This window comes from Scyliorhinus canicula, chromosome 3 (assembly GCF_902713615.1).
Source record: "Scyliorhinus canicula chromosome 3, sScyCan1.1, whole genome shotgun sequence".
NCBI classification, from domain to species: domain Eukaryota; kingdom Metazoa; phylum Chordata; class Chondrichthyes; order Carcharhiniformes; family Scyliorhinidae; genus Scyliorhinus; species Scyliorhinus canicula.
In genome coordinates, this window is record NC_052148.1 from 171,440,278 (window position 1) to 171,453,850 (window position 13,573).

At 48.0% G+C, this 13,573-nt stretch overlaps 1 protein-coding gene across 7 annotated transcripts in view; it reads left to right on the forward strand.

The window, feature by feature from the left end:
• The window catches only part of mapk10 (mitogen-activated protein kinase 10), a 307,215-nt gene that overhangs the window by 245,618 nt on the left and 48,024 nt on the right, over positions 1–13,573 (forward strand). The window contains exon 8 of one of the 7 annotated variants that reach the window (XM_038791758.1): positions 8,035–8,106. The exons of the other annotated variants lie outside the window; for them this stretch is intronic. Coding sequence (XP_038647686.1) covers positions 8,035–8,106 — 72 coding nt within the window. The remainder of the gene's footprint in view (positions 1–8,034; positions 8,107–13,573) is intronic. 7 annotated transcript variants of the gene reach the window in all.

Below are 13,573 nucleotides of genomic sequence, written 5' to 3' on the forward strand. Positions count from 1 at the left end.
ACTAAGGAGATATACGGAGAGCCCAATGGTGCAGTCCACAGTGAAGGTATGGAACCAGTTGAGGAGACACTTTAGGATAGAATGGAGGTTGGTGTTAACGTGTTAACGCCATTGTGCGAAAACCACGGATTTGAACCGGGGGTGACGGACAGCATGTATAGGAAGTGGAGAGAAGCGAGGCTGGTTAGGGTCAGGGATCTGTACGTGGAAGAGAGGTTTGCTAGTGTAGAGGAACTGAAGGAGAGGGTAGAGCTCCAGAGAGGAAGTGAGTTTAGGTACTTGCCGGTGAGGGGACCTTGCGCGGAAGGTCTGGAAAGAGTTCCCAAATTGCCGAAGCATGTCCTTCTGGAGCGACTGCTGCTTCCGGACGTGGAAGGGAGGGCAGGATCGGAGACATATATGGCTGGGAGAGCAGGGAGGTGAGCAGGTGGTGAAGAATAAGGAGGAGTAGGAGGGGGAGCTGGGAAGGGAGATAAACTGGGGAGTGTGGAGCGAGGCATTACGTAGGTTAAATGCGACCTCCTCATGCGCGAGGATGAGCCTGATACAATTCAAGGTGAGATGTTGGGTGGGCGTGTTCACGACACTAACGAAGATCGTCAGGGAGGAGGTTGGGCAGGACCCTTTGGCGGCGATATTCGGGATATCAGAGAAGCCGGAGCTGATGGGGGGGGTGGGGGGGGGGACGATGTCGTGGCCTTCACCTTTCTGCTTGCCTGGCAAAGGATCTTGTTGGAATGGCGATCAGCAACGCCACGGCCTGGCTGGGTGGGTGATTTATATGACTTTCTCCATCTGGGAAAGATTAAATACGAATTGAGGGGTTCAGCAAAGGGCTTCAAGGCAAGGTGGGGAATGTTCGTGGCCTAGACTGTTTATATTTTGTAACCGTTGAATAATTTTGTAATAAAATACATTTTCTAAAAATAAGGCAATCGGTAAACTTGCCTTCATCAGCCAAGGCATTGAGTATAAAATTTGACAAGTCATGCTGCAGCTATAAAGAACCTTAGTTAGGCCACACTTGGAGTATAGTGTTCAATTTTGCTCGCCACACTACCGGAAGGATGTGGAGGCTTTGGAGAGGGTGCAGCGGGGGTTTCCAGGATGTTGCCTGGTATGGAAGGCATTAGCAATGAGGAGAGGTTGGAACAACCCGGCTTGTTCTCACTGGAACGATGGAGGTTGAGGGAAGACTTGATAGCAGTCTACAAAATTATGAGGGGCATTGATGGAGTGGATAGTCAGAAGTTTTTTCCCAAGGTGGAAGAGTCAATTACTAGGGACATAGGTTTTTGGTGCAAGGAGCATATTTTAGAGGAGACGTGCGACGGACGTTTTTTATACAGAGGGTCGTGGGTGCCAGGAACTTGCTGCTGTTTAAGGGACGTCTTGAGAAATACATGAATAGGATGAAAATAGAGGGATACAGACCCCGGAAGATTAGAAGGTTTTAAGTTAGATGGGCAGCATAGTCGGGCGCAGACTTGGAGGGCCGAAGGGCCTGCTGCTGTGCTCTTTTGTTCTTTGTTCCATCTTTGTTCTCAGTAGGTCTATATTTCGGTCTCAGAGTACCCCGGGAGATCTATCTTCATTTTCAGGTGGTCCATCTTTCTTCAATAGTGGATCAGTGATGTTGGAAGCCTTTTCCATATAGCACCCAGACAAGATGGTGGACTATGTGCCATCCAGGCCTACCCTGCCACTGAATACAGCATGAAAAACTCAGGGCTGGAGGATATGGAGTATTTTCCCACCAGTCCCTACATCAGGAAACATTTCAAGTTCCCAACCCACCACGTCACTTAAAATGGGAAAATTCTGCATCTCTAAATCAGATCCACTCTCATTCTTCTAAACTCCAGTTAATGCAGGCCTCGTATACAGCTCTTAGCCAATTGCAACTCCTAACATTTTCATGCTAATTCTAACAGCAGGTCAGGCAGCATGTGTGGAGAGAGAAAGGTGCCGATGATTTTTTTCCCCATTAACACATGGCAGTCCAAACCACAGCTTATGGGCAACAAGCCACAAGGCCCAGGGGACATAGTATTTTGTGAGCTTAAATTTTGGGTTTTTAAGTTTGCTCTATTTATGGGCCTGAAGGTTTGGAGAAGTCTGATTTTATGCTGTTGGTGGATAAATTGTAAATCAAAATAACATGTTCTGTTTGTATCATCATTTGGGGAATTGACAAAATAATGGGAAGGTAAATTGAAACTTTGCATGTGGATCCTGAGGCTCCATGGTAAAAACATACGCAGCCTAACTTGATGAGAAAGTTGAAAACCCTTGTTCTGATGGATAGAAAATCATGAGAGCGCACTGAATCCTTGCTCTCTGCTCAAAGCATACAAGAGCTGGAGGTATGATTTCATCATTATACTTCCATGTCTGTTTCGCATGCCTGAGGTCCTTAAATGCTTTAACATCACTAAATGTGAAAGAAGATTCGGTTTTTCATTCTATGCAGTTGGCTGTTTGGGACAAGTTTTTGAAAATTGTAAACATTTCCAAGTGGGAACGTTTTTTTTTAAAGAATTCGGTCCAAATTTAAGATCGATTTAAAATTTGTAAGAGAAATGTGGTAAGCAAGTTTAGATTTTCATCTAGAATAAAGACATTTGGTTGATTAAAAGAATATGTGGATGAACCTGCTTATAACTTTAATTATTTAGAAAGATTTAAGGTGAAAGCTGCATAATCTTCACTGAACTGAACCCACTAACCAAAACTACTACAACCTTCCCAGCACAAACTGCAGCAGTTCAGGAAGGTACCTTGGGCAATAAATGCTGGTCTTGTCAGTGATATCCACAACTTGAGAATGAATGAAACAAGAGCTAGCCTGGAATTGCTGTTAAGATTGAAAAAACAGTGCTTGAAGTTAGGAGCGCATCATGGAGTGAGTTGGTAACAAAGTGAAGTAGGGACTGTGTTAAAAAGATATATCCATACTAGGTACTTGGCTAGTGTGGGAGTTTAGAACCTGGGAGGGAGAAGGAGAAGACTACTTTTGTTAAAGTTTAAGTTGACAGGTATAAAAGCAAAACTACAGGCTGGGTTTCTTTGGGGCCACCCACTAACTGTGGGAAGGTGTGGTGAATCCTGCATCAGGCCAAAATCAGGATGCACGTGTGGCATCAAACCGGTCACGAATCTCCTGGTCTGCCCTACCGCCATAGCGGGTTTCCTGATGTCCCAGCCAACCTTCCCGCCCCAACCCAGTGGAACCATGCAAATAGCTCAATAGAGCTGTTGTACATCTCATTGATGGACAGGATGCCTGATTCACTTGCCAGCTGAGAGTCTCCAGCCACCCCTCCTCACAACGCTCTCTGTCTGCCCCCCCCCACCCCCACCCCCACCCCCCACCCACCCCCGTCGAGCCCCGCTGGCATGGGTTATTGTAAGTCTTGAGGAATGTGAACCTTGTTGCTTGCAGTCTGAGGCGTGGCAAGGTGGTAAGTACCCTCCCTACAATTGCTTCCAGGGTACTGGGTGGGGAGGTGGGGGGGGGGGGGGGGGGGGGGTAAAAGGAACTTGTGCTGGGCTGGAAGGCCTCAGGTCAGGGCTCTTTCCTGATATGGGGCTTGTTTGGTTGCTCTACCCAGCTGCAGTCTTTATATCCTCTAAACAGTCATCAGTAAAAGCTAAAGTTTTCTCATAATAAAGTGAAAGCGATCACATCTGTATCAATAAACCCATGAAACCGTCGCTCAGTATCTCAAAAATATACATCTCTCATAATAAAGTATCCCATCTGTTCCTCTAAACCCTTTAAAAAACCTGTCTGTATGCCAAATTTAACGGTCTGTGACAAGTGGTTTTATCACAGTCAATTTCATTGCCATTTACACAGATACTTCTATACTTTAACTGGCAATGAAACTGATGGTGTGATATCACTTCAAAGGCTTCCACCACTTTGACCTTCATCTCATAGACCTTAAAATTTGGAATACTGACTGACATTTGTAATGGCTTTAGGGGCACAGTTAGGATCCATTTCACTTTATTATTTTACATAGAATTTACAGTGCAGAAGGAGGCCATTCGGCCCATCGAGTCTGCACCGGCTCTTGGAAAGAGCATCCTACCCAAGGTCAACACCTCCACCCTATCCCCATAACCCAGTAACCCCACCCAACACTAAGGGCAATTTTGGACACTAAGGGCAATTTATCATGGCCAATCCACCTAACCTGCACATCTTTGGACTGTGGGAGGAAGCCGAGTACCCGGAGGAAACCCACGCACACACGGGGAGGATGTGCAGGCTCCGCACAGACAGTGACCCAAGCCGGAATCAAACCTGGGAGCAATGAGCAATTTCTCATTTTTACATAATGACTGCCTGTTTAAAGGGTTTAAAGGTTGCAGATGGGTAGAGCAGCAAAACAAGGCCTATCTCAAGAAAGACCCAACTGGCCCAGTACAAGTCCCCCTAACCCCCACCTCCCATGAAGGACCCACCTTGGAGACCTGGAGGCAATTGTTGGTAGGGTACTTACCACCTTACCGTCCTTCAGGCAGCAAGGTGCCAACTTGACACTGCAAAGCGGTGGGGCCTAAAGGGGGACTGGGGGTGTGATGGGGGAATGGGAGGGAAGGCTAAAGAGATGGCACTGAAGGGGACCTGAAGGGGGTTTCTGGAGACAAGGCCCTTGCCGGAAATTAGGGTGGGGGGTGCCCTGCCAGTGAACCTTTGCGGGAGGGCGGGGAACATTTAAAATGGTACTCCACTTTCAGAGGTAGCACGGTAGCACAGTGGTTAGCACGGTTGCTTCACAGGGCCAGGGTCCCATGTTTGATTCCCACTTGGGTCGCTGTCTGTGCGGAGTCTGCGCGTTCTCCCCGTGTCTGTGGGTTTTTTCCGGGTGCTCCAGGTTCCTCCCACAAGTCCCGAAAGACATGCTTGTTAGGTGAATTGGACATTCTGAATTCTCTCTCAGTGTACCCGAACAGGCGCCGTAGTGTGGCGACTGGTGCATTTTCACAGTAACTTCATTGCAGTGTTAATGTAAGCCTACTTGTGACAGTAATAAAGATTATTGTTATAGATGCAGGACCTGTCAGTGAGATTAGATACCACCCATCTCAGTTCCAGCCCAGATCCCGGTGTGCCATTGAATGGTCGGAAAATCCGGTTCCGGTGAAATAACATTCCAAGTACCATTCCAAGTGCCATTGTATGGCACTTCGGGGTTGTTCCCAGCGCCAGCAGGAATCACTCTGGTTTTCCCCGCTGGCGGGAGTACTTAGTTGCAGATCTGGAGAATTATGGCCATAAACTTCACGAACATTTATAGTGAAAGCAGCAATAGGAGAGGACAATGATGAGTGAATGTGAAGTTTGAATAGCAGATTTTAACCCTGAAAAATGCATCTCTGGGAAATGTCTCCAACTGAGATGAACTAAACTCAAAATATCAAGTTTTGGATTGAATTGATGATGATTCAACACATCAGAGACACAGGGAGGAGAGTTTTGGTGCAAGAGTTTCAGCGGGTAGTCAACCATATTGAGAGATTTGGGAGTGGTACAGGGAGTTGCGGTGATTATTCCCAGCTCAGGGAAGGTGAGAAAGGACAGGCTAGATCAATAATGCCTTGAGCAATTTAACTTGGAGAACTGGCTATTTATGGGGAGGATTCAGTTTCTGGTCAGAATGATCAAATGAAAGGTCATAAGAACATAAGAACTAGGAGCAGGAGTAGGCCATCTGGCCCCTCGAGCCTGCTCCGCCATTCAATTAGATCATGGTTGATCTTTTGTGGACTCAGCTCCACTTTCCGGCCCGAACACCATAACCCTTAATCCCTTTATTCTTCAAAAAACTATCTATCTTTACCTTAAAAACATGTAACGAAGGAGCCTCAACTGCTTCACTGGGCAAGGAATTCCATAGATTCACAACCCTTTGGGTGAAGAAGTTCCTCCTAAACTCAGTCCTAAATCTACTTCCCCTTATTTTGAGGCTATGTCCCCCTAGTTCTGCTTTCACCCACCAGTGGAAACAACCTGCCCGCATCTATCCTATCTATTCCCTTCATAATTTTAAATGTTTCTATAAGATCCCCCCTCATCCTTCTAAATTCCAACGAGTACAGTCCCAGTCTACTCAACCTCTCCTCATAATCCAATCCCTTCAGCTCTGGGATTAACCTAGTGAATCTCCTCTGCACACCCTCCAGATCCAGTACGTCCTTTCTCAAGTAAGGAGACCAAAACTGAACACAATACTCCAGGTGTGGCCGCACTAACACCTTATACAATTGCAACATAACCTCCCTAGTCTTAAACTCCATCCCTCTAGCAATGAAGGACAAAATTCCATTTGCTCCAGGTCATGATGACTTTGTTCCCAGTTTTGACCATAACAATAGGATTAATTTAGGACCTACCTGAAGTGTCAACCGAAGGTAAGGCGATTTTAAAACATGGTGACGGAGAAACTAATTTATTCAAGATCGACAAATATCCAGGACCTTTTGATTTCCACCCAGCAAAGAACAGGTGAAAAAATAGTTGATGCAAAATTCCACAAGTGGCCAAAATTGTGGCAGGTAGAGTTCAATACGGGACTGTGTGAATTTGTTTGCTTTGGAGCTAAGAAAGATAGATCAGAATATTTTCTAAATGGTGAGGAAACTGGTTAAGCAGAAAAATTCAGCAGCCCAAGTACAAAAAGCATTAAAAAGTAGTGAACAAGCACAAAAAATAATTTGAAGGGCTAATAAAATGTTGGCCGTCTTCTCAAGAGGAGTGGAATACAATGGGGTGGAACTTATGTTACAGCTGCACCTTCCCTGAGCTGGGAATAATCACCGCAACTCCCTGTACCACTCCCAAATCTCTCAATATGGTTGACTACCTGCTGAAACTCTGTTTAAACCCCCATCTAGAGTATTGTGTTCTGTTCTGGCTGCCACACCTCAGGAAGGATATATTAGCCTTGGTACTGGTACTTGGTGCAATGGTACTGAGCTAAAAGGGTTAAATTGTATTCAATTAAACATAGAAGATTAAGGGTCAATCTAATTGAACTGTTTAAGTAGATTAAAGGATTTGATAGGGTAGATAAAGAGAAACTATTTACTCTGCTGGGAGAGTCTGGGACAATAGGGCATAGTTTATCATTTGAGTGAGGCTGCTCAAGGGTGAAGTTAGAAAGCATTTCTTCACGCAAAGGGTAGTGGAAATTCTCCAACACAAAAGGTTGTTTAGCCTGGGTCAATTGAAAATCTCAAACCTGAGGCTGATCGATTTTTGTTAGGCAGGGGTTGCAGAACCAAAGCAGTTGGACGGCCTTGGAGGAAAAGATCTGCCATAATTCAACTAAATGGCAGGACAGACTTGAGGGGCTAAATGACCTGCCCATGTTCCTATTTTCCTATCTTCCTATAATACAGAATTCTGACAGCAATGGCTTATTTATAAGTTAAATGCATACATTATTTTTATACTTGGTGTGAGAACCAGTAATAATTGATGAATTAAATGTGCTGACTGCAGAGATTTTCTAGCTGATTGCACCAAGGCATCCACTTTAATCCAGGCATGCATTCTCCAGAGAGAACTGCATGCAGCTAGTATTCGGTCGGCAACAAAAATGATTGATTGCTTGTGAGGACCATTGGGTATTTGTTTCACAGAATATTTACAGAATACCGCACAAACAATTAGTTCAAGGGTAAAAAAAAACAAAAAAAGGGGCCCTGAATTTTCTTTGACTATCTTGCTGCTGAACCATCTGTGGATAATGTGGCAAGAACCCCATTTCAAAGAAATTCAGGGCTCTAAATATTTCAGCTCGCACTGGAACTGCAAAATGGTTTTATTTCTGGGGAAATTGTCATTTGCTTCTGCTTTCACTGTGAACTCTTAAGAAAATGTTGTAAGTCTGCAGAGCTCTTTAAAAAGCGGTAATGATTTTCATTGGCTTTCAGTATTGTGGCAGCCGTAGTTACCTTGCTTGTTAGTTATTCTGTTTTGCATGTTAATTATCCTTCATTCCATTTTGTTTTCAGTTGATAACTGGTCAGTGGGGTGCATCATGGGAGAAATGATCAGAGGCGCTGTGTTGTTCCCTGGCACTGATCGTATCCTTCCTAGCAACCTTTGACCGCTATCCATAAATTCCTGACAGTAACAGCTGAACTTTCCACAAAAGTGGGTACTTTAAAATGCAAGTATTTTTGTCTCTGTTTTATTTCTGAAAGTGTTTTTAAAGCTACTTTGGTAAAAGAAAAACCACCAATAATAATTATAGCTCAAACAAGTATTTAAAAAATGTTAAATTTTTTTGGTTATTTGATAGCTTTTCACTCAGGCATCATAATACTCGTGTGGTCATTACTTAGGAACGAACACAATGGCTAATTTCATAAAGAGCAACAAAACAGAAATGCCATCCATTAGACTCGCACATCTTATTTCAGCACCGTGTAAAATAATGAAAATAATTACCAGCATGAAACTTGAGGATTATCTTTACAATAATAATCTAGCTAACAGCAACTAATATTAGGAGGAAAAGATTCAGCATGTAAAACCTTCTTAACTTTTTAAGGAATTGGATTCAAAATGGACTGTGGAAAGCTTTAGGTTTGTGGTAAGGTATCAGGGTTATCTTAGACAGCATTGAAAAATAAGTTAGTCAATTGGCCATCACTTTATATCCTGTTTGATTTTCATTTGTATTCATTTCAAAACAGCGTGGTGTAAAACAGGCTGCTGATTCACTATTCCATTATTTTGGCACTACTGTCTAAAGTCAATTTCAAACCCGAGACTGCTAAAAAAGAGAAATCCCAAGCAAAGAGTTTAATGAAGTGGGAATTAAGTGAATCTTAAGAATTAATTTTTTTAAAATTTGGCTGAATAGTGGAGCTTTCAAATAAAAATGGCAGTGTCAGATTCTGACTGAGCTTATTTCTCTTCAGAAACAAGGCTAAGTTTTCAACCCAGATCTTCTGACACTTTGTGGCAATAAATAGGGTGTGTTTAGCGCTGTGACTCTGGCGGGGTCGGGCCTGATAGAGCGAGCAAGCCTGGCTTCGCAGAGATCAGGGTGCCATCAGCAAGAAAACTGAACAACCTCACAGCCATGGAGGATCCCCCCCCCCCCCCCCCCCCCCCCCCCCACAAGCTTCAGGACAATCTCCCCAACCACGCAAGTATCGGGGGCACTGTTCCCCCTCTCCCTGTACCCAGTGTGATTGGCAGCACGTACCCCTCTTCCCCTCCACCAATGAAACTTAAGGGGAAACCCCCCTCCCCCAATGGAAACGGTCGATCCCTGGACCTGGCCGTGACACTTCCCATGGCACTAACAAGGATACTGCCAGGATATTGGTGGGCACTGCCTAGTTACAGCCTACATCCCCAGGGTGGTCATCACAACTGGTTTTCATTTTCTAAAACCACAAGTGAATCGTGCCAGCGTGACATCATGCTATCTGAGGTGGGGGGGGGGGGAACATGACACACGGCTGGAAGGTACGGCATAATGCTGGGTAATTATATTTAAATGTATTTAAATTAGTGCAAATAAGGGGCGGGATTCTCCCCTACCCGGCGTGACGGAGGGTCCCGGCATAGGGGAGTGGTGCCAACCACTCAGGGGTCGCACCTCCCCAAAAGTGGGGAATTCTCCCCACCTTTGGGGGCCAGCCCCACGCCGGAGCGGTTGGCACCAGAAGACTGGCGCAAAAAACCGGTGCCCCCGACAGCGGGGCTGGCCGAAAGGCTTTCGCCGGTCAGCGCATGCGCGATGTGGGGTTCTCTTCCGCTTCCGCCATGGCAGAGGCCGTGGCGGTCGCGGAGGAGAAATAGTGCACCCAGGGGACTGGCCCGGAGCCTGAGCGGGGGGGCCCCGATCGCAGGCCAGGCCACCGTGGCAGCACCCCCGGGGTTCGATCGCCCCCCCTCCCCCCCAGGACCCCGGGGCCCGCTCGCGCCGCTGATCCCGCCGTTCCAGAGGTGGTTCAAACCTGGGAGGCGGGAGAGGCCTCCCAGCGGCGGGACTTAGGCCCATCCGGGCCGGAGAATCACCGCAGGGGCCTCTCCAATCGGAGTGGCGTGATTCCGCCGCCGCCACTTGCCGGGTGGCGGAGAATCTCTGCCACGGCGGGGGCGGGATTTTCGGCGGCCCCAGGCGATTCTCCGACCCTGGTGGGGGTCGGAGAATTTCGCCCATGGTCCATGCCTTTTCCGGGCGTAAACCTGATCACGCCACCGACAGGGACAAGGAAGTTCCCAAACAGAGATCTCGGTGGTGCAAATCCTGTTATGGCTCTCTCGCAAGATTTAGCGGCCATTACAGGATTTGCGCACACAGCAAATGTGCGCAAAAAAAATCACACTCAGTTGGCCCAATTTACTGGCCGCATACTGGAATTAGGATGGAACGTGGCTAGTAGATCCCGCATGGTTGTTACCCTTTGTGAGATCTAACGAGAAGTCATGAGGCGTGGCATTCCGTATCCCGCCCAGACTTGCATAGTTAAGTTAAGGGGTGGGATTCCCCCCTACCTGGCGGGGCGGGGGGTCCCAGCGTAGCGGAGTGGCGCCAACCTCTCCGGCGTCGGGCCTCCCCAAAGGTGCGGAATTCTCCACACCTTTAGGGGCTAGGTCCGCGTCGGAGTGGTAGGCGCCATGCCGACTGGCGGCAAAACCGGTGCCAATGGCCTTTGACGCCCACCGGCCGGCGTCGGGGCTGGCCGAAAGGCCTTCGCTGGTTCGCGCATGGACGGTGCGTCAGCGGCCGCTGACGTCACCACCGGCGCATGCGCGGTGGGGGGTCACTTCCGCCTCCGCCACGGTGGAGGCCGTGGCGGCGGTGGAAGAAAAACTGTGCCCCCACGGCACTGGCCCGCCCGCCGATCGATGGGCCCCGATCACGGGCCAGGCCACCGTGGGGGCACCCCCCGGGGTCCGATCGCCCCGTGCCCCCCCAGGACCTTGGGGGCCCGCTCTTGCCGCCAATCCTGCCGCCACCAGAGCAGGTTGAAACCACGTCGGCGGGAGAGGCCTGTCAGCGGCGAGGCTTCGGCCCATCGCGGGACGGAGAATTGCCGCGGGGGGCACGCCGATCGGCGCGGGGGGCACGCCAATAGGCACGGCGCGATTCCCGCTCCCGCCGATTCCCGGGTGGCGGAGAATTACGGCCACGGCGGGGGCGGGATTTACGCCGGCCCCGTGCGATTCCACGACCCTGCGGGGGGTCGGAGAATTCCGCCCAAGCTCACTTAACTATGCCTATGCCAGATCTAACCGTCTCCCGGGATCTACTGACTTCACCGAGGAAACCCCGGCCTAGCGCCGTTTAATACTGGTCCCCATTTGGAATGGTACCTGACACCGTGGCGGTGCCAGTCTGGCAGTACCATGGTGCCCAGGTGGCATTTTGCCTACGCTGTGGATTGGGCCTGGGGTGCCCTGCCCATATGAGGTGCGGTGGGGGAGGCTCAAGGACCCCCCAACAGGTGAGTTGGGTCGTTGGGAGGGTCCAGGTGGATCGAGATATCGGGGCAGCGTTTAAAAGTTGGCGGACATCGGCATCGACAGGGCATTCCTCACTGAGGACCAAAGAAATAACAGTGTAGTTTGATAGCGGGGCCATTCTCGCTACTGCAAGTGCCGGGAACAACTCCGCTAATCCCGCCCTGAATGGGTCTCTTTTTTTTCATTCGAAAATTGTCACTGATCTTAATTTTGCAAAGCGCCTGTAAAAATTCCAGGAGGAGCAGAGTGGAAGGTCAAACTGGTTTATTGCCCCCCTCTTCCCCCCCTCTCCCCCACCCTCCCGCGGTCCTTGTGAGGTTATCACAGTACCTTAGTCCCTCACCCCAGCTAAATAGTAGTGGAGGTATCCTGCCCATTATCCTGACCATTGCCTTGTAGCGATTTACCACTGGGAGCACTGTTAAATGTTTTAAAGCAAGACTTCTGCCACTAACTCAGAAGGAGGTGTCTCCTTGGAAAGACATCTATGTAGTCCCGAGGTGGCAGACAGGCACAGTAGCTGCTGCTGGGACTACAGGCAGTCTCACCACACTGAGGAGCTCAGCTAAATCCTGGATGGGGTCCCAGTGAGTGGTAGGTGCTGCATTCAAGACACCAAGGTGGAAGATTATGAGTGGGGAGATTCTGGTGAGGGAGAACCTCCAAAGGGCCCTAAAGACATCCCTTTTCCCTTTTGTCCAACGCCAGCCCAGGCAGCTAAAGCTGCTGGGTTTCCCAAAGGGCATGGGCCTTCCCCGCCACCGTAACATTTCAGACTGGCTAGGGACAGTGCATAAGCAGTGGGCAGGCTGCCCGCTGTACTTCATGAGCTTAACCCCCCCCCCCCCCCCCCCCCCCCCCCCCCCCCCGCCGCCGCCCTCCCCAAACCCTCTTCCTTGCCTTAAAATCTGCCAGCAGGGGAGTATAAAATCCAATCCATTGTTGCAGAAGTTGTATTAAGAATAGGGGAAATGGTGAGGGTGATGTCCGGGCTTGGTGCTGTGACCACTGCTCCTTCTAATTTACAGAAATTCAATACAAAACTTTGCAATTTATTTCAAATTACAATGGGACAGTGGAGATACTACTCAGACATTACAAATTAAGTTGGGCAAAATATTTAAGTGAGCAGAACAATAGTCATTGACCTTTAATGCAAACAATGTAAAATGAAGCACATCAGGAAGGGTGGTTGAAATAGTTAAAGGCATAATCAAATTAGTAGAGTTGGTATTCAATAGTACTCCAAATAGAATGCTGAACGATATGGCTAAATCAAAGGTAGTCACCGTCAACTGTTTGGCATACATCTGAGTAGATTTTTTTTTTGCTTATAAATTTGGAGTATTCAATTTTTTTTTCCAATTAAGGGGCAATTTAGCATGGCCTATCCACCTACCCTGTACATCTTTTGGGTTGTGGGGATGAAACCCATGCAAACACATGGAGAATGTGCAAACTCAACACGGACAGTGACCCGGGGCCGGGAACGAACCCGGGTCCTCGGCGCCATGAGGCAACAGTGCTAACCACTACGCCACTGTGCCTCCCTGAATACAAAGATAAAAGCAAATTACTGCAGATGCTGGAATCTGAAACAAAAACAGAAAATACTGGGCAATCTCGGCAGGTCTGACAGTATCTGTGGAGAGAGAAGGGAGCTAACGTTTCGAGTCTGGATGACTCTTTGTCTGGAAGTCCAGCTTTGACTAAATGCTAATATCCCAGCATTTGTACTAAATCTAATGCAATTAATCATACCATAAGAAATAATTCAAACCTACTCTGATTTGTATAATTATAGTTCTCTTTAAAAAGTTCACCCACACAACCTGACATCGGAAGAAACAAACCTTCAAAAAACATCCGTATCATGCCGAAAAGGGTTAAACTATGAACACAGGCTGCATTGGCTCAGCTTGTATTCCTTTGAGTTTATGAAGATTTCTGGGCGATCTAACTGAGCTGGGGCTGGTTTAGCACAGCGGGTTAAACAGCTGGTTTGTAATGCAGAACAATGCCAGCAGCGCGGGTTCAATTCCCGTACCGGCCTCCCCGAAC